The 27,133-nt window shown below is 36.5% G+C and overlaps 1 protein-coding gene across 1 annotated transcript; it reads right to left on the reverse strand.

The window, feature by feature from the left end:
• Window positions 1-2,108: 2,108 nt before the first annotated feature.
• Window positions 2,109-2,654, reverse strand: LOC142850706 (large ribosomal subunit protein uL24-like). Its single transcript, XM_075974630.1, has one exon. It carries the CDS (start codon window positions 2,631-2,633, stop codon window positions 2,196-2,198), a length of 438 nt encoding a protein of 145 aa, XP_075830745.1. The 5' UTR covers window positions 2,634-2,654; the 3' UTR covers window positions 2,109-2,195.
• Window positions 2,655-27,133: the final 24,479 nt, after the last annotated feature.

The following is a 27,133-nucleotide window of genomic DNA, read 5'->3' on the forward strand; positions in this document are numbered from 1 at the left end:
TCTGTCTTGAAATTTTAGGATGACTTGGTTCCTGGAAACACCACGTTCCTTAATGATCTGACCGCTGAATTGTTGACGTGTTGTCTCCCTGTACTTCTGTGTAGTTTGAATGGCTGTTGGACACCTGCTGATCATCTTGCAATGCTCCTTGGTTTAGATCCGAATGAGTTAGAATGCACAGTAGAGAACCACATCTTTGCATTTCAAGAATTTTCAACAAGTCTATAAGAGAACATTATCCTCTGTCTCAGTGGGTGGGTGCATCCCTCGTGGTCCCGACTTCTTTGCTCTTGTTCTCCCTCCTTCTGCTCCTCATTGGGACCTTGGGAGCTCAGTCCAGTGCTCCAGTGTGGGTCTCTGTCTCTATCTCCATCCATCACCAGATGAAGGTTCTATGATGATATGCAAGATATTCGTCAGTATTGCTATAGGATAGGGTCATTTCAGGTTGCCTATCCCCAGCTGCCCAAGGAATTAACTGGGGACCTCAGCTTGGGCACCTGAGAGCCATTCTAGGTTCAAATCTCTTGCCAACCCTAAGGTGGCTCCCTTAACTAAGAATTGTGCTTCCGTGCTCCCCTATCCAACCTTCCTTTATCCCAATCCTCCTTTTTCTCCAAGTTCCCCCCTTCCTCCCCTTCTCCCTTTTCTCTCCCCATCTCCCCTTACCCCCATCCCACCCCACCCCCAAGATCTCAATTTTCTCTCCGGCAGCTTTGTCTACTTCCCATAGCCAAGAGGATAACTATATGTTTTTCCTTTGGTTCACCTTCTTACTTAGCTTCTTTAGGGAGCTGATGTATTGGGAGCTCACCAAGGCCAGCTGGACTGTGACTGAAAAAGCATGGGATAAAACTGGACTCTCTGAACATTGCGAACAATGAGAGCTGATGAGACGCCAAGGACAATGGCAAGGGGTTTTGATCCTACGTAATGTGCTGGCTTTGTGGGAGCCTATCCAGTTTGGATGTTCACCTTTCTAGATATGGACGGAGTGGGGAGGACCTAGGACTTACCACAGGGCAGGGAACCCTGACAGCTCTTTGGACTGGAGAGGGAGGGGGAAAGGAGTGGGGGGAGGGGGAGAAGAGTGGGAGGAGGGGGAGAAGGGTGGGAGGAGGGGGAGGGAAATGGGAGGCTGGGAGGAGGTGGAAACTTGTTTTTTTTTCTCATTTTCTCAATAAAAAAAATTTAAAAAAAAACAAAAAAAGAGAACATTATCCTGTGATTACATGGAAGAGATACTTCTTAATGTTTTTAAATATGTTTTATTAAAGTGCAAGCATACCCCTTGCCCCCTTCCCTTTTCTCCATCCACCTTTAATAAGCTTTCTCCCTTTATTCCTCTCGGCTTCTCCACCAACTCTCCAGTATATAATCCACTCATTTTTACTGATTATTATTGTTAAATACATACATATTGGTATGTATGTGTGCCCAAATATATAAAAATAACTTATTGAGTCCATTTTGTTGTTTGCATGTATATGAGTTACAGGCTGACTAATTTATATTAGATAACCAGCAAAGGAGCTCTTTCAGGGGAGGTTTTCCTCTTCCAACAGTTATATTTCTCTGATTGCTAAGATTTACCACATTTGAGGTATTTCTTAACCAGTTTTATTTCTTCTGTTGAGAAGAGTTTATTTAGATATACAGTTTATTTCTTTTTCAATTGGAGGCTTTGTTTCCTGTACTCTGTTTTTGTTTTTATTTTAAGGTTTAGTATAAATGTATATATGTGTGCATGTTTATATATATGCATGCATGTATGTGTTTAGTTAATTCATTATATAATGATCTCTAAGACATACAATTGGTAAAGAGTCTCTCCCTTCATAGAGTTCTTTGCTTGCTTTATTGTTTTTATGCCTGTGTAGAATCATTTTAGCTCCTTATGAATCCTGAGTTCGTAAGTGTTACCTGTTCTGAAGAAAATAGAGACCTGCTCACAAAATTCTACACTGTACCTATATCATGTAGGATATTGGTTATGTTTTCCTCTAGCAATTTTATGTGTTAGGTTTTAAATTGAGGTCTTTGATATACTGAGATCTAATTTTGGTGGAAACTCATAGACAGTTACAGGTCTTATTCTCCCAAAACCATTTCTTTTTTTTTTTTTTTTTTTTTTTTTTTTTTTTTTTTTTTTTTACTACTCAAGCAGTCTTTAATGAAAACTGTATGAGAGGCCCCTACTCCTGCATCTTCTCAATCGTTTCTTCCTTGTATTTGCCCTTCTCCTTTCCTACTTGTCGAGACTTGGCTTTCCTTTCGAGGATCTTCTTTCGGTCTTTGTCCAGCTTTAGCCTGGTGATCACGACCTTGCTGGGGTGGATGCCCACGTGGACAGTTGTGCCATTAGCCTTTTCCCGCTGCACCCGTTCAATGTAGATGACGTATTTCTTCCTGTACACTTGGACCACTTTGCCAATCTGCTGGCCTTTGTAGTGTCCCTGGACAACCTGAACTTCGTCATCCTTTCGAATGGGCATCGAGCGAACATTGTACTTCTGTCTCAGCTCTTTGGAAAGTGGGGAAGACATGATCTTCCTCCGAATGTGAGAAGGTGCATTGAAATGCCGTTTGCGGTTCTTGCTCCGGTCAGAAGTCACAAAGGGATTGAACTTCATTTTGGCGGCTGCAATCCAGCCCCAAAACCATTTCTTGAATATGCTGTCCTTCTTCAATATATGTATTTAGCTCTGTCAAATATCAAATAGTTATTGTTATGAATATGCATGCTTAGATTCTCTATTATATTCCATTGGTCTTCCTGTCTGTTTCTGTGCCTCTGCCATATTGCTTTTATTACTATAGCTCTAGAGTATACCTTGACGTCTATAATAGCAAACCTTCCAGTATTCTTTTATTCAGAATTGCTTCAATTATTCAGTGTTGATTGTCATGCCATAGGAATTTTAGAACTATTTTTCTATGAAGAGTTATGTGGTTATTCATATTGCAATCACATTGTATCTGTAAAACGCTTTGGGTCGAATGGCCATTTTCATTTCTCAATGTTGTTTATACCCATCCATGAACACAGGATGTATTTCCACTTTCTAGTGTCTTTCTCAGTCCCTGGCTTCAGAGATTTCAAGTTTTCACTAGAAAGATCTTTAAACCCCTTGGTTACACTTACTACAAGATTTTTGCTGTTTTTGTGTTACTATACTCATGACTCCTTTCTCACTGTGTTTTCTGTTGGTGTATATGAAACTCTTGATTTTTTAAGTTGATTTTGTATACTTACATGCTGCTGAGATTGTTGGTTATATTTAAAAGTTTTATAGTGGAATAGTATATTATCTGAAAAGAGAAGAACTTTGAATTCTTCTTTTCCTATTCATTTCTATTTAATTTTCTTCTCTTGCATTAGTACTCCAGGAAGCCAAACATGTATTAAAATGGTTTGGGGATAGTAGGCAGCCCTGTCTAGTTGCTTGTATTTGTTGGATTGCTTCAAGTTTTTCTCTGCTTAAGATAATTTTGACTGTGAAACATAGCCATATTTATTTTGAGGTGTACTTCCTTTAGTCCTACTCTCTCTGGAACTCTTGTCATAAAAATGCACCTTAATTTTGTTAATTATGTTCCTCACACATCTATATTTCTTGAGATGATCTCATAATTTTCAGTCCATTTATATATTTATTATGTTATTGACTTTCATATATTAAATAAGCCTTGAGATTTGTAGATTAAAGGCAACTAAATCATGGTGACTGTTATTGAAATGTGCTAGCATTTGGTTTGCTGGTATTTTATTGAAACTTTTTGGAGGTTTTTTTGTATCTCTTATTATTATGGATTTATGCTACATAGTTTAGTTGTTTTAACCTTATTTAATAATTAGAGTAATATCAGTTTCAAAGAATTCATTAGGAAGTAATTTTTCCATTTCTTTTTTAAAAGAATTTAAGAAATATTAGTTTGGCAGGTTTCTGCTCTGAATATACATCTGGCTTTAGAAATATTTTAGTCAGAAGACCTTTTATTTCTGCTTCAACCTCCTCTTTTGTTATGGGTCTATTTCTGTTATTGTTCTCTTGTTGGTTTAACTTTTGTAGCTGGGATTAATCAAGAAATACATGTGTTTCTTTTATATTTTCCAACTTACTGTAACTTAGGTTCTTAAAAAAACTCCTTAGACTATTTTTATTTATTTATTTATTTTTTAGTGTTTGTTTTTGTTTCCCTGTTCAATTCTGATCCTGTTAATTTGGGTTAACACTTTCTTTCTTTGGTTAGTTGAGCCAAGTGTCTGTCATTTTTGTTTATCTTCTCAAAGAACCAGCTTTCATATTGACTGGTTCTTTAAAATGTTCTTTTTGTTTCTATTTCATTAATTCCAATTTTGATTTTTATTATTTCTTGCCATATGGTGTTTGGGGTTTGGATTGTTCTTTTTTTTCCAAAAATTTCAGCTGTATAATTAAGTCATTTATTTCTGCTCTTTCCGATTTTTTTTAATGTAGGGAAATAGGCTATAAACTTCCCTCATAAAACTGCTCTTAATGTGTCCCAGAGATTTTGTTGTGTTGTGTTTTCATTTTCATTTAGTTCCAGCAATATATTCATTTATTTCTTGATTTTCTTCCTTGATCCATTCCTCATTCAGTATGAGTTGCTTAACATCTATGTCTTTAAACAATTACCGGGGTTTATTTACTAGAAATTTTAAGTGCTATTTCCTAATGGTTGGATATGTTGTATAAAATTAGTCGAATTTTTCTGTATTTGTTAAAGTTTGTTTTGTGTTCCAGCATGTGTTCTATTTTAGAAAAGTTTGTATGTGCTGCTGACTATAATGTTCATTATTTGGCATTTGAGTAGAATATTCTGTAGTTATGTATCAGATACATTTTTAATTTTTTTCTTTATGAGTCTATAGTACACAGAACATCTCTCCCTTCCCTTTCCTCCATCCAAACCCTCCTGCATGCCCCCTTGCTCCTCTTCAAATCCATGTTCTCTTTATTAATTGTTAAAGCATGTGTACATGAATGTATGCATGTATATACATATATACCTAAATACAACCTGCTCAGTCGTTATAAAGTTATGCATATGTGTGTTGTCAGGGCTGGTCATACTGGATAAATGGGCACTGGAAAAATAATTGTTGTTCTCTTCCATGTGCAAGACTATTTCTTCTACTCTAGGCATTCCTTGGTTGACTGTCATTCTTTGTGTAGAGTTGAGGACTTTTAGGCTTTCCTTCATCTACTTTGCCATATCTATTTGTGCTGTCCCTGTTCAGCTTACATTCGGGCAGTTATATTGGTTAAGTTTTATTGGTGTAATTTCTCACATATCTAGGTAACACACTCTCACAGAGAATTTCCTGGTCCCCTGTATCTTATCTTTCTATCCCCTTTTTTTGTAATGATCCCTGAGACTTAGCTTAGGTAGTGTTTTGCAAATGTATCCACTGGGACTATAGGCTTTTTAAAACTTATTTTATTGAACTCTACATTTTTCTGTGCTCCCCTCCGTGTCTCTCGCTTCTCCTTCAACCCTCTCCCATAGTCCCCGTGTTCCCAATTTACTCAGGAGATACTGTCTTTTACTACTTTTCACGTGGATTACATCCATGTAAGTCTCTCTTAGGATCCTCATTGCTGTCTAGGTTCTCTGGGATTGTGATATGTAGGCTGATTTTGTTTGCTTTATGTTTATAAACTACTTAGGAATGAGTACATATGATAATCGTCTTTCTGGGTGTGTGTTACCTCACTCAGCTGATGATAACTTGTGCTGGAGAGGTTGTGGGGTAAAGGGAACACTCCTGCATTGCTGGTGGAAATGCAAGCTGATACAGCCCCTTTGGATATCTGTATGGCAATTTCTCAGAAAATTAGGAAACAAACTTCCTCAAGACCCAGCAATCTTAGTTTTGGGTATATACCCAAAGGATGCTCAATTGTACCACAAGGACATGTGCTCAACTATATTCATAGCAGCATTGTTTGTCAAAGTAAAAACCTGGAAACAACATAAATGAACCTTGACTGAATAAGGAAATTGTGGTAAATTTATAGAACGGAGCACTACACAGCAGAGAAAAATAATGACATCTTGAATTTTGCAGGCAAATAGATCATATTGAGAAACTGTGTTTTGTTTGGTTGTGGGTTTTGTTTTATTTGGCTTTGGTTTTCTGCTCTTTTTATTTTTTTATTTTTCTTTTGCTATTGTGTTTTTTTTTAACAGTCACTGTGGCAAAGAGGAATTTCTTTGGTGAGGAATGAGGACTGTATTTTCTGTGAGTATAACTCCAAATGTTTGGGTTGTTGTTAGAAAATATGTGTGACTACTAAAATGAAGGTTGTAGAGTCTTCTCCAAGATCCTTGAGCTCACTGTTATTTAGTAGTTGTTAGCTTTCCAGTTCCAAGAAAGATTTATCTTTTGTTGAGCAAGGCCTTAAGATCAATCAGAGAGTTTTTGGTTACTATCTAAGGAATCATGCCTCTACTGTAATTTTCAAGTTATCATGCTAGTCATTGTTGTACATTATAGTTGGGTAGGACTGTTGGTTGCTTCTCTCCATTGGAATCCTGCAAAGGGCATTATGTAAACATGAAAGTTAGTCCTCAGAGAAGGGACATTCAGGTCACTTCCAACTCACGGCCTCTGGGAACTCTATCTGGAGTACATTTATGTAAGATGTTATTTAATTCTGTGATTTCTCGTTTGTTTTTTTGTCCAAGTGACCAACCGAATGAAGAGATTGGGCTGTATCTTTTGATTGAAGAGTTGAGGCCACTAATATTTATAATTATTGAAAGGTGTGTATAGATTGCAGTTGATATTTGCTTATTTGTGTTTTTTATTGTTATTCATAGAACATTAAATTATCACTATTTGTTTTCTTTTTAGAATCCCTTGGTTTGTTTATTTCTGTCTTCAAAAGTACTGCTTCCAGTGATCTGCTTAGTTTAATTTTTAGGTTCTTTGAACCAGGCAAAGTTTCTCTTTCTCCTTCAGTTATGTTATATGTTTTTTGTGTGGTACAAAAGTCAAGATTACATACCATGTGACTTTTACCTTTCTTTCTTCCTTTCTTTACTTTTCTTATTATTTTTTTTTTTTTGCAGAAATTGGGGTGTGTTGCTTCAGGTTTTTTTTGGTTTTCCAAATTGCTATTGAAAAATAATATGTTTTCTTATAAGTGTTTTTATGTTTGTCTTTGTGTTTCTTTAACTTGTGATTTTCTTTGATGAATTTCAATGATTATTTTTTTCTTTTCTCTGTATATCCTGTGTTTTAACAATTATATATAATGCACTGTTTCTTTTTTGTCTACTCTACATGTAGTTCTGTGTGCTTTTTGTTATGTATGGTGTGTCTTTCCTTAGTCTGGGAAGGTTTTATTATATGATTTTGTTAAAGAGTTAGCAAATATAAGCAACCTGGGATTCTTCTCCCTTATCTGTGTTAATATTTGAAATATTTAGTTTCTGATGCTATATCACATTTTCTGTATATCCCTTTCCTGAGTTTTCTAAACATCTTCTTTATACTTTGCTTATATTTTTCGAGATCCTTTATTTTGAGTACTGCTACTCTCTGTTTTGCTTATTTTGTTCTAATTTTAAGGCTTCCCTCTAGGTTTTATAATTGTAATAATAAAATTTTCACTGTCATCTTTACTTCACCTTGTGTGGTCTTCAATGTTACTGTATCTATATTGAATTCATTCCTCAAATGTTGAATTCTGTTCATGATTTCATTCAGTTATATGTCGGTTTTTCCTTTGACATAACTCAAGTGTTTATTATTATCATTCTGGAATTCAATGAAATGTTAATTCATAATTTCCTTAAATGCATTAAATTATTTGATAAATTTTATTATTGTTCTTGGGATTCTGTATCCTTGGGTTCATAAGTAGTTTTTATTGGAGAAAACTTTTATAGAACCAGAGACTTTGATGGGAGACATGATGTCTTAGTCATTCAAATTGTTTTCATTTTTACAATTTGGTTTGTTCATTCAAATTTCTTTCTTTGATTGTATATTTGATGTGACAATCTGATATATTGTGGATAACACCAGTGAAGAGGATGTATGATCTTAACTAGGCCAAGTACAGTTGGGGGATGAGTTTATATATTGGACCAGGAAAAAATGGCTTCCAAACTATAGGTCTGGTATTTAGACTATCTGTGTCAAGATAGCAGAAGTTAGAGTGAAGGAAAGGAGAGAAAAAGACTGTCTTCTTCAATCGAAGGTGACTCATAAAGAAAACAGGTTCTAAAGCTACTGATCTGGAGCTAGGCTTGTGGTTGTAGAAACAGCTATAGGCAGGGAAAAATGGGAGGACATGGGTAAGTTTGGAAAGGGACAAAGCGACTTATGCTGCAAAAGTTTCTTGGAAGCAAAGGGTTTGTGAGCCTCTGTCTGGAACTGGGCTTCTAGGTTTTCAGATGGCACCACAAGGTTAGAAGTTAGGAATGCAAGAAAAGGAGTGACATACCCAGGCAAGAAGGTTTGTGAACCAGACCCTTTCAGTGTCTAAACACAAATGCACAATGAATCTATGGCAAAAGTTTCAATATTTTTAGTCCGCGGGGAAGTGCAAATAAAAACGAAATTGCCATGTCAGAATGTATATCATTGAGAAAGAAAACAATAAAAACTGACAAGGATTCAGGAGCTAAGGGCAGGGGATGAGCTCTCAGACACTACTGCTGTGAATGTATATTAGTTTCACATTCACACCCCACTTCTGGGTCTACACTTAAGGGAATCAAATTCAGTTTTTTATAGAGATGCCTGCAAAACCTTGATTATCATATCATTGTTTGCAACAAACAAGGTATAGTATCAGTATGGGTATCTTTTACAAGATGAATGATAAAGAAATAAACAGACAATGGAGACATAAATATACTGTAATTACAAGTTGGGTGGTGGTGGCACAAGCCTTTAATCCCAGCACTCAGAAAACAGAGGCAGGAGGATCTCTGTGAGTTCAACCTGGTCTACAAGAGTTAGTTCCAGGACAGGCTCTAAAGCTACAGAGAAACCCTGTCTTGAAAACAAAAACAAAACAAAACAAAAAACAAAAATCCACAAAAGACAAAACAAAAAACAAACAAAAAAAAACCCTGTAACTACATAAACTGGGTGGAACTGAGATAATACTTAATGAAATAAACCAATAAAAGAAGACAAATACAGCATGATTGTCTTCATATGTTGACTACACTGGCCATGTTAATACCATGGAAGGTAGAGAAGTGTGAGGAACAATAGTAGAGTTAATTTGAATAAGATGCATTATATTTCTGTGTGACCATAGCATAAACATCCATTACTTTGTAAAACTAATATATATTGAAAAGTTATTTATACATACAATGCATTATTACCTCACCTAAAGAAAGAAACATAGTCTACTGTGAGACAACATGAAGACATAAAATTTGGTAGAGCAAGTCAGTTTCAGAGGGACAAATACAATGTAATCTCATTTGTATAAAGTATTAAATTGAGTCAACCCTAAGAAATAGGAATTAGAATTCTGTTTATTGGAAGCTGCAGAAAAGGAAATATGGGAAGCTGTTATTTAGAAATCATTAGGTTTTCAGATGTGTCTGATGAATAATTTTTAGAAATTAGTTTTCGAACATTATACTCTCTTTCCACTTTGTTACAAAAGTGGATCTCATGTTTCTTTCATTAAACAAAATAAACTAGTCATTATTGCATACTTTATAGCATTTCTTATCTTTCGTGAGTCTTAGTGAGTGAGGACTGTATTTTGAAAGCAAATCAAGAGAGGAACTCTTCCATTATATCTAAGACTTTCAAACTAATAACATCCTGTTTTCTTCGAAATTCATCTTTTTATGTCAGTACATGAATTTAAATCTATAAATGTACTATAGACACACAATTTAAATTTCTATCATCTTGTTTATTGAATAAATAATAAAAAGAATGAAAAAAAATATTCTACCTCTGTAATGCAACATCATACTCAGTTGTATGATCAATATTAAATCACTTTGTATACATCTCTAGCCAGGTAACTTTTCATGGTTTGACAGCATCTACCGTGACCTAGTACACTGATAAAATGGTTGTCCTGTTTTCATTTACATCTTGTTTTATATTTTAACTTCACAGACTCTTATCAAGGTCAGTTAGAAGTTTCTGTGAAAACTTCTTAGTAAGTTAATGGAGCCCTTACTAAAAAATAAAACACAATAATCCTCGAGGGTTTAGAAAACCAGTTGGAAGGAACTAAATGTTAAAAGGATCTTAAGTTGTGGAACAAACCACTCTTTATATTAAATTAACAGCACTTCAAAATTACAGCAATGGTGATTATCTCAAATCAGGGCTGCCCTAAAGCCAATGATTATTAGCTCACAATTTTGTCTTTAAATTCAAAGACAAGGGGAAAAAAGGGAAAGAAACAAGGTATGAATTAGGATCTAGACTTAAAGTATTTATTTACTGTTTTTAAGCTCTTTTGTTGCCAAGTGTCAAATGGCCAGTGTTCATTTGGACTAAACAGGTTATATTTAGCAATATATGTATATGCATATGTGCATACAATAACAATTAGAAAAAAGGAGGTATGAGCATTAAGGAGAGTGTTTAAGGATATGTGTGAGGGTTTGGAGTAAGGAATGAGAGGGGAGAGATATTATAATTAAAATATAATTTCAACAATTAGAAGAAAAATTAAAAATGATTTTTGGAGGTTGATTTTTCTGTAGTTATCAGGTACATCCACACCCCTATGTGGTGTTAAACTAATTTTCACAAATTTCTCAGACTGGTACCTTGGTTTCAGAATCACTGGCATTTTCTCGTCAGTCTTCATCCCTCTGCTGCTAAGCACTGTTTCTAAGAAGTTTCTGTCTCCATCTTTTCTCTCCCCACACTAACTACAAGCAGATTGAACTAATTTCTTTATATAGAGTGCCAATGTCATTCAAATTAAGTGAAATCATAATTTTAAAGTATTTTTAAACATAACAACACATGAGTGCCAGCAATCAAGCTGCATTGATTTATACATTTATGCATTTTGATGTATCAAATGAGAATCATGTAGGTTTGATTAGAGACACAAATTCTCTTGTAATGCACTCTGTGAAGAATCAGAAAGAGATAGTCTTTTACCCTCACAAGATCTCTCTCTTTCCCCTCTTTCTCTACCCTTTTCCTGTGACCTATGTGTAAAGTATTTACACACATTAACACAAAATACCCATTTATCATGAGTACATGTGATGCAAGCTCTCTGTGTGTTTTTCTGTCTCTCTGTCTGTCTGTCTGTGTGTCTGTCTGTCTTTCTCTTTCTCTCTCTCTCTCTCTCTCTCTCTCTCTCTCTTACACACACACACACACACACACACACACACACAGAGGAATATTTTTAAATTATACCAGACTTTAAATAATCAAGAAAAACAAAAGGAAAACACTGTGGACCCATAATTTTAAAACTCAGAAACACTAGCAATATTGTTAAGTCCTGAAGAGCATCCTGGGCGTTCAACTTCACTTACTTTAATCTTTCCAAAATGTGATTTCCAACTTGGCCTCTCTCTTTGAATTGATAAATAGCTACTCAGGCAAAATAACCAAATGTTCAAAAAAGCATTTATGTTATCAGAAAGAAAATAATAATAATAATAAACACAATCAAAATGAGGGTGTGTTAGTAATTCCACATTAGTGGAAACTGTACCCTACATGAGTTCTGAGTTTTCTTCTAGCTTAAGTCTAGTTTCACAACAGCCTGGATAACAACAGCACAAATTCAATTGGAGAACAAACGTTTTTCTTTTCCTTTATAATTACTAAGACATAAAATATTTGTTCCATAGAAAAGAAATAACTAGAACACTTTTCTTCTCTTCTCTTTCTGGCTTGAGTTTTCACACCTTGCAAGGAGATGCAGAACTGAGGTTAGCATTTTACATGCAAGAACGTTCCTTCATGTGCAAAGTCTAAACTGTCCACACTAAAGAGGAGACTCACACTTTTAAATCTAACATTTGAAAACACAATTTTCTATTAATTTTTATTTAAAAAAATGCTTGTTTCTTTAACCAGGAACTCTCTTATTGCATACAGTGTGTTTTGACTAATGTTAAAGAATATAGTTATTTTTTTCTGAAGTCATTTTAAGAATTAATTGAATTGTATATTTTTTTCTCAAAGTTGTATGGTATGAATTTGAATCATTATTTAAAAGAGTATGTTATTTAAGGATAGAAATACCTATTAAATAATAAATTATAAATATTTTATTGAACATTTATGTTTGTGTTTATTTGCTTGTTTGTATGTTTGTTTGGGCGGTTCTAGAGTTCAAACCTAGGTCCTCAATGTGCTAGGCAAGTTTCTACAATCGAGAAGTGTCCCTTTCCCTAAAGTGCTTTTAGTTTAAATAAATTTGTTTTATTTCCAAATATAATTTCTTCTATTAATTATTTCTAAAGATATTTCTGATATATAGCCTTAAGGAAGCTTGAATTCTGTTTAAAAATTCTTATAGCATTTACGCACTGAATATGAGATGCAGTCATGCTATAAAACACAAATGAAAGTCGGGTGACAATGTACTGAGGCCCATTCTGCCCTTGCACTGTAAGGGTTCTGGAAACCAAACTCAGGTTGGCAGCTCTGGAGACACTGAGTATCTGGATTGCTCCAGATGGGATTCTAAATATTTACAACAATGCACATAGATTATTGTATTCTATCTTGTTTATTTTTAGGATGAATCTTGAAATAAAAGTTTAAAAATTTTGGTTGATGTAAATGAAGTAGAAGCTTATTTTATAAATATAACTTTCAATAGACAATGTACATGTGATTGGCCTGGAAACTGTAGTATAATCAATAATGTAGCCTCCTTCCTTTTAGTAGGCCAGCAGACTCAAAACCTAGTTTGATCATATGGTTCAAGGTAGTTGTATTGTTCCAGATATTATATCTTCATTGTAACAAATGTACACCCATGAGAAGGAATAAAACATGGATGTGAGTGTTATTGAAAGGCTGATTAGAATATGTTCGGATCACTTACAGTAATATTCTGTCCTCGGATTTAGTCAAATGGCTTTGGCTTGTTCCAAAGAAGACGGAAAAGTGAACCCACAATAATCTTAAAACTCAGGTTGCGTCTTACTACTTGAGAATTACAACATGATGAAATTGGAAGAAGAATACCAGTTTCTGCCACAATGGCCAAATGTTTGCTCTGCTAAAGGAAAGAATATAAAATAAAAGCACAATTTACATGGCCAGAATTTCCCCCCAACCATGATAATTGTGCATTTGTAGGGAGCTTGTAGCTATTATTATGACAGAATTATTATCAGCAGCTATGGCAGTTTTCAAAATGGGTATCAAGGCTTCCTGCTGATCGTGGCTCATCTGAATCTGCTGTGTGAAAAAGTTCTGACATCTCCTTCTGTTGCGGATATGAACTGGAATAACTCACGAATAGCTATATTGAGCAGACGTTGATGAAGTTGCTTCTAGCGACAGGAAACTTGTCCACCAGCATTGTAGACACAGAAGGGGAAATGGATGTTATGGGAGGAAAGGTGTGAAGTCTTCCTCTCCTGCTGTGGCCTTTCTGGAGTGTTCCCAGCATGAGTCCTGTGCCTCCTGAACACACACTCTGACTACCTAGTCCCCCTACCTAGTGTTATTCAAACTCTTTCTGAAGCTTGGTATCACAGCTTTCTACAAGCCACCCCTCCTCTGATTTCTTGGTGTTTCTGCTAAGAAATTGATTCAGCTGAAAATGTATGCTTATGTTATTTATTTGTTGAGAATTTCACTCAAGTATACAGTTTACTCTGGTCAAAAGAACCCCCACACTCTCTCTCCAACTTCATTTCAGTTCCCTCTAACTTCATGCCCTCTTTTCATAGCCCACTGAGTCCAATCAGTGTGCCCATATGTGCATGACTGTAGGGCCACACACTGAAGCATGTGCACAGTTACCGGCCTCTTCTTCCCTGAAGAAAACTGCCTTTCCCTACCCAACAACCTTTAACTGCTAAAGCTCTTCGCCATGGCTGGAGCTTACTCCGTTCTTCCTCTGAATCCTGATTTCTTCTCTCTCTCTCTGTCTCTGTCTGTGTCTCTGTCTCTCTCTCTTTGTTTCTCTCTCTGTCTCTGTCTCTGTCTGTTTCTCTCTGTCTCTCTCTGTCTCTGTCTCTCTGTCTCTGTCTCTCTCTCTCTCTCTCTGTGTCTTTCTCCCTTCCTTCCTGCGTGCACATTATTTTGGGCTTTTCACTGTTAAAAATAATTGAATTGCTAAAGTACTATTTTAAATTAATTCTATATCTTTCTCTTTCTTGTCTCTTTGAAGTGTAAGTTTGAACTTATTGGGTGTATTGAGGAACTATCCAAAACTTCTGAGAAGAATCCTGACCTCACTGTCAGAAACTTAAGCACAGAAGAAAGAAAAAGGCTTGAGCTTACCTAAAACGTGAAGAGAGTCACAGTGCGCAGGAAAAAATGTTAAGTTAAAACAGAGAGACAGAAGTCTCTGCTATCTGGAGTGATAGTCTCCCGAGCTTCCACAAGGGATGGATCTGGACTGCGTTCTGAGTATAATCCTTCCTGAAGGATGACTCCAGAGATGTCTAGATGGAATGCTCTGGGATTAGTGTGAGTGCAGTCAGGAACCCCTGTACATGCTGAGATTCTGTGTTGAACTTAAAAAGAAATGAATGATACAGGTGTAAAACCTGTTGGTAAGTTCTGCTCATGGCCACAAGAGTAAGGCTTCCTGGAACTGTGTGGTCCAGGCCACCTCCACTGGGTAGATTAAAGATTGTAGTTTTCCCGTCACATTTAGATGATAATGTTATGAAAAACTGCCTTCTCCCTCTTATAACTTTTCTGTTGCATATCCCTGCATTTTCTTTGAGCTTAAGTGTAGAGTGTGTGTTGAAAGTGTATGAATTGGACATTGGCATCGCAGTATCAGTTGTTCTCTGTATTTTGACCAGCTATGGCTTTTTATAAAAGTTCTGGTTTTCTCCAAAAGAATTCTTCATCGATAAGGGGTGTCTCCATTTGCTTTTTATTTCGTTAATTAATCCACCAAGACATTTTAAAAGCAACTTGGAGAGGAGTTGATTTACTTTATTTTACTTCCAGGTAACACACTTTCACCAAGGGAAATTCAGGGCACAAACTGAAGCAAGGGTCATGGGCATGTGTTGCTTCCTCGCTTGCTCCAGAGGGTGGCATCTGCTGCCAGTGAGCTAGTCCTTCTCACATAAAACATTAATCAAGCAAATGCCACCTGCATTAAAGTACAGGCCAACTGGCAGAAGGATTTTCAAAATTAAGGAATTTATTCACCTAGTTTTTATAGATGACAGAAACTACTGGGACAATTGGTGATAGTCCTACTTATCTGCAGATCTGGACATTTCTAGTCATTTTAAAATGACACTGATTTAAGAGAGTGGCTGTCCTACGTTCCCTCTATGCTAATGACTTCACTCACCTTGGCTTGTTGGGTAGTTTTTAGTACTATGCATAATTTTCTATTAGATAGGTGTTGGTTATCACCAAGTTACAAGTGCCACTATTGCAACTTAAGAGATATTCTATCTTGCTGGTTATTATTTTGGTTCACAAGTATCTGTGGGTAATACTAATAGTTGCTTCTTTCCCAGCGAAGCTCCTATAATAATTCTCATGCTATAGTTCTATAATAATTCTCATGCTATAGTTCTATAATAATTCTCATGCTACAGTTCTATAATAATTCTCATGCTATAGTTATATAATAATTCTCATGCTATAGTTCTATAATAAGTCTCATGCTATAGTACTATAATAATTCTCATGCTATAGTTCTCAGTTCTCAGCAAAGAAGTTTTCAGGTCTTATTCAAATCGAACCCTTCTGGTCCTGTGTCTGAAGTGGACAAAGTCTTCCAAAGTAGGGACTTACTTTCAATCTCTGAGAGGCAACCAAAACACAATCACCAATATCATTTTTGGAGACAACCAACAGCTGGAGGGGAGGTATTGTTTTTTTTTTTTTGATAGTCTATGACTCTTTAAAACAGCTCCAAATGGTATAACTTCATTTAAGCAAAATAAATATATAGACTATATACTTAAATGATGTACTATGTTTAAGTCTAGGTAAATACAAAGTAATATGATTTTTTATGGCTTTTGTAGAAATTTTTTCAGTATTATTTATCCCTCCTCCTCCTTCTTCTGTCTTATTCTTCTTGTTATTGTTCTTGTTCTTCTTGTTCTTGTTCTTCTTGTTCTTGTTCTCCTCCTCCTCCTCCTCCTCCTCCTCCTCCTCCTCCTCCTCCTCCTCCTCCTCCTTCTCTCTCTCTCTCTCTCTCTCTCTCTCTCTCTCTCTCTCTCTCTCTCTCTCTGTGTGTGTGTGTATGTTCCTTCATGTTCATTTGGAGTCTAGGAGGAAACCTTGGATAAAATTCCTCAGATCCTATCCATCTTGCATTTTGAGATAGACTCTCACCAAAACTGGACCTTGGTGTGAGAAGTCCTTCTGTATATGTGTTTCTTTTACTGGTTAATGAATAAAGCTACTTTATTCTCCTCCTCCTCCTCCTCCTCCTCCTCCTCCTCCTCCTCCTCCTCCTCCTCCTTCTTCTCTCTCTCTCTCTCTCTCTCTCTCTCTCTCTCTCTCTCTCTCTCTCTCTCTCTCTCTCTCTCTCTTTCCCTTGGTTTTGTTACCTTTGTTCTCTCACCAAATAAAGGTTCTCTCCATTTATTCCTTTTCTCCCTTTGTATCAGTTGTATTTTGCTTATTTCTTTCTCTAGGTTTCTTCCCCTTCCCACCATTAACCCTGTATACTTTTCTGTTATCTATGGTTATACCATGTTCTATACTCATATCTGAGTATTTAGAGCTAGGAATAATGGATGAGAGAGATAAATGTGACAGTTGTCTTTCTGGGTCTGTGTTACCTCATTCAATAATTTTCTAGTTATCCATTGGCCTACATATTTCATAATTTTATGTTTATTTACAGCTAAATAGCATTACATTGTGTCTATGTTCTACATTTTCTTTATCAACTTATCAATTAAAGGACACTTAGGTTATTTTTTTTCATTCCTAGCCATGATAAATAGAATAGCAATGAGCACAGATGAGCATACCTTTGGAGTATAGTGTCAAGTCCAATGCCCAGCTAATGAGTTGTCTAGCTGAGTCCTGTGAGAAAGTTGCTTTTGTTTAGTCTTTTGAGAATTATCCACACTTATTTCCTGACTTGCTGCTCCAGGTTTTAATTCCACCAACATTGGGAAAGCGTGCTGTCTCTACAAACTCACCATTTGTTTTCAGCTGTTTACTTGTGCTTTGCCATTCTGGTTGGGGAAAGCTGAAATTCCATTGCTTTAAAAATTGTATTTTCCTTATATCAAGGATTATGTGTGGAAAAATCTGTGAGGAGAATGGACACACGAGGTCTGGATGCACTCATGCTTCCACAGTCAGATCAGGAACCACCTCAATCCAGAAATTCATGCAATGACAAGTTTGTTTTTGTGAATATTATCTGAAATTTTCCAAAATAATTTTAAAATTATATTGGGTAGCATATTTTTTATACTAATTCTGTCTTCTCAAGGAATTGACTGCATATCCATTGTCTGGTAGTGTCCCAAAGTGTTTTATACTTGTTGAATTATGAATTAGGACATACTTAATATATTTTCTCACTAATGGAATGTGATAAAGTGATTTCACATGTCTGTATTTTTTCTGTCATTAAGAAACTTTTTTAAGTTATCCAATCAATTTAGTTTAGAGAAAAGAACTGCTTATGGAGTTATTAGGTGATTGTGAAGATGGGCACATCTTGAACGGCTAAATATTAAAAGTAAATTTCTTTTCTTCTCCTGAACTAAAAAGAAAATGAATAAATCATTTATTGCAGATTTAAAAAATTCTTTTATTTTTACTTATTCATTTATTTTTATTTATTATTATTTTTTTTTTACTGACAGTATTTCTCTGTGTAACTTAGTTGTGCTGGAACTTACTCTGTAGACCAGGCTGGCCTAGATCTCAGAAATTCATCTGCCTCTGCCTCCTGAGGCAACATCAGCACCATCTGTTTGTTTTTGCAACTTCTTTAACTTGATATTTCCATATCTTTTTTGAATGGACTTGCTATACAAAAAACAAGAAGAGAATAGTTAAATATTAAATAAGGTGGACCTTCTAAAAGGAAATGTCACATATAAAACCTTGTCAAATGTATATTTTAATGTTCTTTGTTTGCATTTGTTCAGAGAGAACTCAAAAAAGACATGAAAATAACCTCAAGTGAGAAGAAAGGAAATAATTTCTAATGGCAGTGGGAATGAACTAATTTGTCTTTTGGAAGCCATTTTGAGATTATATGAACATAGAGGAGAAAATGTCAAAGCTATGAGGTTAACAAGCATGGGGATAAATTTTAGTTTCAAGAAACTTCATTAATATAAATTGGTATTTTAGATTTTTAAATTGGGATACAAGATATAGATTCTAAGTCTCTAAATTAAAATGGTCTTGGAATTAATCACAATGTTATATTTGCAGATAGATAGATGGATGGATTAGAATTATTAAAAACAAAAAAGTCACAGGCTTTTGTATAATTGATCTGTCCACTGGAATCCTCTCAAAATCAAATTTCTCTAATATGAAAACTTTAATAATGTTAATTTTCCTAATTTTCATGGTATGTATATTGATATAAAATGAACTATAATTAAAAAAATACCCAAGCATCTATTTTGAAATCATGAAAAGAATTTTAAAAAGAAAAAAGTAAGCATATTACCAACAGTCATAGTTAGATATTGGTGAGAAGCTAGTTGGAGAAGCACAGCGTGGCTCCTTCCGTTCACAGGAGGCCTGCTGTGCTACCTTGTATTTAGGGTACACAAGATATTTTTTATTCAAATCCAGAATTCTGTTGTATTAATGACCAGTTTTTTCCCTGCATCTTTAAATTAATATTTACATTATCTTTCAGATAAATTTTGCCTTGCATTTATTGCTATTTATTTATTTTAGTCACGATGTATTTTAATCAACAGTCAATTGACTTGCAAGATTTCTTGTTTTATTTATTTGCTTTGTGAACTACAGGCTTATTTTGTACGCCAATCAAAAAATGACTGCTCTCTGGGCCACTGCAATGCTTCAACCTGATCTCTTTTGCTGTGTTTGAGGAGTCTACCTTCTGCAAATAATAATGGCAATAGTACTTGATGAAGATGAAAGCCTTTTCCCAATTTAAATCTCTAATTCATGTTTATTTCATATATATGAATACATTTCACGTATTCATGAATGTAAATATACATTCCTGACTTCAGATTTCTCTTTCTCTCTCTCTCTCTCTCTCTCTCTCTCTCTCTCTCTCTCTCTCTCTCTCTCTCTCTCTCATGAGACAGTCTCACTCTACTATCCAATCTGGTCTGGAACTCATTTTGAAACACAGGCTGTCCTTAACTTATCAGTCCTCCTTCCTCAGTCTCTCTAGTACTGGGATTGCACCACCATGCCTGGCAGACTTGCTGTTAAGGTTTTTTTTCCTTCTGCTCTCCGTAGGTCCATTGCTGTGAGAAAGAAAGACATAAATGTTCCAAATCCTTCCCACCGCACCACAACTGTCCACACAGCCTACTAGAGAATTATTTGATAATTTCTCCGTAACATTGATACACAGCAGACATAGCAGAGAAATGCCTGAGGTTTAGGTGATGCACATACTATATGATAAAGTTTTACCAGGCTGCTTTCTGAGATGCTGCCACAGGCTTTCAAACTTCCCACCGTGGATATGAATTTCCATATCTCCACATTCTTGCATCATTTGATATTATCTTCAACCTGTTTGCAATTGCCATTTCAGTTTATATGTTGTTTTATTTCTTCTTTTCTAATTGTTAGTGAGTTTGAACACCTATGTAAACTTATTATATGTGTTTTTTGTCTTTTAACTGTTTTTTTTCTCATTTCATGCTGTTTCATGTTTTGTTGGTTTTCTATTATCCTGTTATTCTTTCTTATGTATAGTGAATGTTTGTTGGCAGTGGTTTTTGGACAAGGCAAATAGGTTTGCGGAGAACATTGTCAGTTACTCAGTGTTACTATTGTAAAATTTATGAGACAGAAATCCTTCATATTAATGTAGATGATACATGTGTAATATACTTTGTTTTGACAGCATATTTTGATAGGACTCTTCAATTTTTCTTCCAGTTTTACTCCTCCCACTCAGATCTTTAGTTCATATGGTATCTAGCTCACCATATTGTTTTAGGAGCAACAATGTGCTTTCAGTTATCCTTATACAGTAAGTCTAAAGATTTTAAACCTTGTTTGGGGGAATGGTTCCCTTAGCTTAAAATATTCTACAGCTCCTAAACACTCAGTTTTGTCTCCTGGACTTGAAAACATTCTTTTGGATGCTACATTTCTTACTCATCTTTCTTCCCCATTCATTTGCTTGTACATAAATATATTTTAAAGCTTTCGTTGTCTTTTGAAGTGAATTATCTGTAGGTAACTTATTAGAGAGTCTCAGCTTTGTTTTATTGTAGAATCTGTAAGATTTCATTTTTCTTTGATGTGTATTATTCTACTCTTCTTTTATGGCAGGAGATCTTTTGTATTGTTGAATTGTACAGTGCTTTGAATGAATGTCGATCTTATCAAGCGATGATTCTGCAGACTTGGGGAGCCCTGGCCCTCTGTCTTCTCTAGACTTTGAGAGGGTAGAATTCAGCTGAGGGTGAAAATTCAAACACTGAAATTTAACAGGCTCATTTGCTAGCTTTGAACCAAATACTGTAGTCAGGGATTTGTCTGAATGCTTTAGAGAAAGCAGCACTAAGGTAAAAGACACCCAAACCATCTGCAGGCTTGCAGCATGAGACATAAGTCAACTGCTACCCTTTTTGACGAAGTTTCAACCATATAGACTTTTATTCCACCTGGAAACTATTGTTACCACTTATGGTATGCTAATGATCTTGACTATGCTCGCCTGTCAGTTTATGTAGGTCAAGAAGAGGAAGCAAGGGCCCTATTGTGGGAAGAAGAAAACATCTATAGTATTTCCTGATACCACAGAAGCTAGATTGCAAGAAAAGGATTTTCAAGTTAGATCCAGCTTGAATCATTTGAGTCTTGCTTCTTAAGTGTGCAATGTCTTTGCAATAGGTGCTTATCTTTAACTGCTGAGAGGCAACCCACAGTCACAGCAATGGTCTATATGGTTAGTAGAGGTGAATTCTAAGGGCTAAGCTGACCAATCACATGAAAGGAGGTTCCTCATGCCTGGTACTGGGGTTTATGTTAGTTTATGGTTCTTGCGTGGAGCATTGTCAGCATTTCCAACTTTATTAATAGACAAGAGTGGCTCACCATAAACATTGCAACACCCAAAATGCCTTTTGTCCCCCTATTGAACAGTCTTATTCTCCTTATACCAACAAGCTTATCCCAACCTTTTCTCCTCTGGAGAGTTCAGCTCACTCTTGGTGGGCTTCTATATTCATTTGTATCTTTCTGTTCCAATAAATCTGTATTCTGTGCTCTGTTTCTCATCCCACATTAACAGCCTCCATTGGTCTCCACCCAAGGTACAACTGGATGGCAAACTGGAAGCTTGCTCCACTGCTGTTCAGTAAAGAAAGGAAGGAAGGCAAATTTGTGGTTAACTTATCCTTCATTTCAGCACAGATCCTCCCTCCATTACCAGCATGAAGGCACCAACAAAAATGCTGTCTCCCAGAGTATTAGTGAAGATGTGATTTAGAAAATATTAGAATTTAGAAAATATTAAAAGCAAGCTTTGACTTAAAAAATAAGTAAGAATAATAGAAAAAAGGCCGGGCTGTGGTGACGCACTCCTTTAATCTCAGCACTCGGGAGGCAGAAGCACGTGATCCCTGTGAGTTCCAGGCCAGCCTGGTCTACAAGAACTATTTCCAGGACAGCTAGGACTGTTACACAGAGAAATCCTGTCTCAAAAAAAAAAAAAAAAAAAACAAAAACAAGCAAACAAAAACAAAAAAAAAAACAAACAACAACAACAAAAAACCAATAAAAGGTGGGTCATCAGGTAGATGTGCGTTTTGATGAAAAATGTCAAAATGTTAATGGGAAGGAATTTCTTAATATATTAAGAAAAATAAAGTTGTACTAATATATAAAGTAAAATAACAATTTTTCACTTCCTTCTAAAAATACTAAAGCAGAAAAATAACATTAATGGATTTAGCTCTATATTTTTAATTAAAAATGCTACAATGTGTTTATGTTAATCTTATCAGTTATTAACAAAATATTTCAGAGGATGAAAGTTTAGAAAGAGTATTCCATCCTCTTGACAGTGGTAACCCATTATACATTATAATATGTTGGTCTAATCTTGCTGTTATAATTTTATTTTTAAAGACAATTGTAACTTGGCAATATGATCTTGGAGAAAAACAAAAATAAATTGCAGTGAAATCCCAAACCCCAAGATGTCTAGAATGTAAATCTGATCGTATGGTTCCCTCATAAGAAGATGGCTGTGTAGAGCTTGGGGACACTCATGTGGGGAACAAGCACAAGGAGAGAAGACAAAGGAAGCAAATTGATAAATATTCTGATCTTGAACTTGACTCCTCCGGAACTGAGAGAAAATGAGCAGTTAAATCTTCCAGTATGCATCTTTTTGTTATGACAGCCCACACCTACGGGAACAAGTTCCTATGAAGTTCAGTTTTTGGTTTTGTTTTTTGACTTCTTTTTTGTGTTTTTTTTTATTTACTTACAGGAAAATATGATTATCTAAAATTTTATTTTCCCTAAACTACTTATAGAAAATGAATTTTAAAGAAATTTGTAGGCAAATTATTTCACTAACTTTAAGAAACTCAGGAATATGTTAGTATATTTTGTCTCAATTGCTTTATAAGTGTCTTAAAATTGATGTATTGATACCATGTATTCATCTTTGTCCTTATAGATGAGATGGCAGCAAAGCTTACAACATATCTTCATACAAACAAATTTCGTTAATTACACAGTATTATGAGATAAAATAGAATTCACTTAGCTTCAGTTATTTTCAACTTTTCACCTTTCTTAACATTAAGCAAGCATGATAATTTTGCTGAACTTTGAAGTAATTGTGATTATTTTCCTAAAATATTTCAGGAGGAAAATAAGCCTTGAACCAAAGAATTTGACTGTTTTTGATATTATTGAAATATAATATTTATTAAAAACTTTATTTCAAGTAGCTTTCTACTTAGAGTTCCAAAAGCACTGTGTGGCGATGCCATCAATAGGACTGTGTACTTTACACAGGTCGCAGTATTCCAAGGAGCTGAGAATTTTTACTCTGTCATTAATATTGATTCTATTTTACTTCTGATCTTATTTTTTATTTCAAATAAAAAATTTCATGTATTGTACGGTGCATGTGCATTCTCATGACCTTTTGACCACCATGAAGTGCTTTTATGTTTATATTAACTTAGAGGGTAGCTCTTAAATCTGAAAGAGATCTACAATTTTTATGTAAAATATATTGAAATCCACATTATGTAGCTTTTAAAGTACAACTCTAATTTTAAAAACTTGATTTATTATTTTGACTTTTGAAAAAAAACCATCTCTCTGGCTCCTCTAGTGTACTTTCATAGAAAATAAATTCTTCTTAGTAACAGGAGACCAATTCTACTTTATCACCTCCTTAGAGTGTTCACTCAGCTCCCTGTTGGTGGGAACAGAAATAATGAAATGAAACAGGCTCATTGATGGACTGATTGTATGCAAAGACTCTAAAACAATCATGAAAAGCCTTTTTCTTCCAAATAGTAAGGAACTTCACACGATGAAGAAACTGTCCTGTGAACCAATTGAAAATTGTTCTCAAATAGATTTCAAAAACAGACAGTCCAGTATACCTCATTGTCCTCTATGTTCAGCTAGTCCGGATTTATCCCATGCTTTTTCAGACCCAGGCCAGCTGGCCTTGGTGAGTTCCCGATAGAACATCCCCATTGTCTCAGTGTGTGGGAGCACCCCTAGCGGTCCTGTGTTCCTTGCTCGTGCTCCGTCTCCTTCTGCTCCTGATTTGGACCTTGAGATTTCTGTCCCGTGCTCCTCTGTCTCTGTCTCCTTTCGTCGCCTGATGAAGGTTAATATTCATGAGGATGCCTATGTGTTTGTCTTTGGGTTCACCTTCTTATTTAGCTTCTCTAGGAACATGCATTATAAGCTCAATGTCCTTTACTTATGGCTAGAAACCAAATATGAGTGAGTACATCCCATGTTCCTCTTTTTGGGTCTGGCTTACCTCACTCAGGATAGTGTTTTCTATTTCCATCCATTTGTATGCAAAATTCAAGAAGTCCTTGTTTTTTACTGCTGAGTAATACTCTAATATGTATATACTCCATACTTTCTTCATCCATTCTACCGTTGAAGGGCATCTAGGTTGTTGTGGGTTTTTGATCCTACTGCACATACTGGCTTTGGGGGAGCCTAGGCAGTTTGGATGCTCACCTTAGGAGACCTGGATAGAGGTGGGAGGTCCTTAGGCTTCCCACAGGTCAGGGAACCCTGATTGCTCTTCGAGCAGATGAGGGAGGGTGACTTGATGGGGGGAGGGGGAGGGAAATGGGAGGCGGTTGCGGGGAGGAGGCAGAAATCCTAAATAAATAAATAAATAAATAAATAAATAAATAAATAAATAGAAACAGACAGTCCAAATACAGAAGTAAAAACAAAATGAATTCAAAAGCTATATCAGGGAAATAAAAGTAATAATAATAAAAAATAAATAATTAAACAGTGTGTTATCATTTTATTTAGTTCTTTTTTTATACTTTTTTGAGATTTTAAAAGCATTGGAGAAAAAGAGAACTTGAAGATTCTGATAATGCAAGCGTCAGAATCACATAAAGCTGGCTGTCTAATAAGATCCTGTCACAATTTTAGTTATGCAAGCAATTTTTTTTTCATTGAGAAAAGGAAAAAAAAATAACAAGTTTCCGCCTCCTCCCAGCCTCTCATTTCCCTCCCCCTCCTCCCACCCTTCTCCCCCTCCTCCCACCCTTCTCTCCCTCTACCTACTCCTCTCCCCCTCCCTCTCCAGTCCATGGAGCAGTCAGGGTTCCCTGCCCTGTGGTAAGTCCAAGGTCCTCCCCCCTCCGTCCATATCTAGGAAGGTGAACATCCAAACTGGCTAGGCTCACACAAAGCCAGCACATTAAGTAGGATCAAAACCCCGTGCCATTTTCCTTGGCTTCTAATCAGCCCTCGTTGTTCGCCATGTTCAGAGAGTCAGGTTTTATCCCATGCTTTTTCAGTCACAGTCCAGCTGGCCTTGGCGAGCTCCCAATAGATCAGCTCCACTGTCTCAGAGGGTGGGTGCACCCCTCGTGGTCCCGACTTCTTTGCTCCTGTTCTCCCTCCTTCTGCTCCTCATTGGGACCTTGGGAGCTCAGTCCAGTGCTCCAGTGTGGGTCTCTGTCTCTATCTCCATCCATCACCAGATGAAGGTTCTATGGTGATACGCAAGATATTCGTCAGTATTGCTATAGGATAGGGTCATTTTAGGTTCCCTATCCTCAGCTGCCCAAGGAACTAAATGGGGACCTTGGCTTAGGCACCTGGGAGCCACTCTAGGTTCAAGTCTCTTGCCAACCCTAAGGTGGCTCCCTTAACTAAGAATTGTGCTTCCCTACTCCCCTATTCAAACTTCCTTTATCCCAATCATCCTTTTCCCCCAAGTTCCCCCCATCCTCCCCTTCTCCCTTTTCTTTCCCCATCTCCCCTTACCCCCATACCACCCCACCACCAAGATCCCAATTTTCTCCCCAGCAATTTTGTCTACTTCCCATAGCCAAGAGGAAGCACAGAGGGAGAGAAAGGAAAGAGATATCTTGATTGAGGGAGCCATTAAAGGGGTAATGAGAAACATGGCACTAGAGAAAGGATGACCCTAGCTAAGACTCTAAATGACAGTGGTGAGAATGTCTAAATTGGCCTTCCCCTATAATTAGATGGATGAATACCTTATTTGTCATCATAGAACCTTCATCCAGCAACTGATGGAAGTAGATACAGAGATGTACAGCGAAGCACTGGGCAACGCTACCTGAGACTAGTCTAAAAGAGGGAGGACTAATAATATGACCATGATGGTGATACCCACAGAAACAGCTGACCTAAGCTAGTGAGAGCTCGCTGACTCTGGATTGATAGCGAGGGAACTTGCATAGGACCAAACTAGCCCCAGTGAATGTGCAGGAGAGTTGTGCGGTCTGGGCATTCTGTGGGGTCACTGTCAGTCATACCAGGATTTATTGCTAGTGCTTGAACTGGCATCTAGAAGTACATTCTCTTTGATGGGTGCCTTGTTTAGTCTAGACATGGAGGGGAGGGTTTTGGTCTTTCCTCAAAGTGAAGTGTCACACTTTTTGACTCCCCATGGGAAACCTTACCCTTTCTGAGGAATGAATGGAGGGAGGACTGGGGAGAGGGTAGGATGGGAGAAAGGAAGGGAGTAGGAATGGAGATAACTATGCTGATGGAGGAAGGTCATTGGTTAAATAAAAAGAAACTGTTTGGCCCTCATTGGTTAGAAGATAGGTGGGAGGAGTAAACAGTACAGAATGCTGGGAGGAAGAGGAAGTGAGCTCAGACTTCACAGCTCTCCTCTCGGGAGCAGATGCCTCAGGGAGATGCCATATTCCCAGCTCCCAGGCAGACGCACACTATGAAGCTCCAACCCAGGATGGACAGAGGCTGGAATCTTCCCGGTAAGCGCACCTAAGGGCGCTACACAGATGATTAGAAATGGGCTAAATTAATACGTGAGAATTAGACTAGAAGAGGCTAGATAGAAATGGGCCAAGCAGTGATTAAATGAATACAGTTTGTGTGTTGTTATTTCGGGCATAAGCTAGCCAGGCAGCTGGGGTGCTGGGGATGCAGCCCCACCACCCTTATTACTACAAATGGCGCCCGACGTGATGGACTAAACCCACTTAAAAAACCTGAGAAGTCTTAAAAGTAAGGGAGAGGGAGTTTAACACAGATTTTTGCTGT

Source organism: Microtus pennsylvanicus, chromosome 5, assembly GCF_037038515.1.
Source record: "Microtus pennsylvanicus isolate mMicPen1 chromosome 5, mMicPen1.hap1, whole genome shotgun sequence".
In the NCBI taxonomy this organism is placed as follows: domain Eukaryota; kingdom Metazoa; phylum Chordata; class Mammalia; order Rodentia; family Cricetidae; genus Microtus; species Microtus pennsylvanicus.

Bases quoted from the DNA above. Each gene is read 5' to 3' on its own strand.
- LOC142850706 (XM_075974630.1), bottom strand. From the start codon at position 2,633: ATGAAGTTCAATCCCTTTGTGACTTCTGACCGGAGCAAGAACCGCAAA.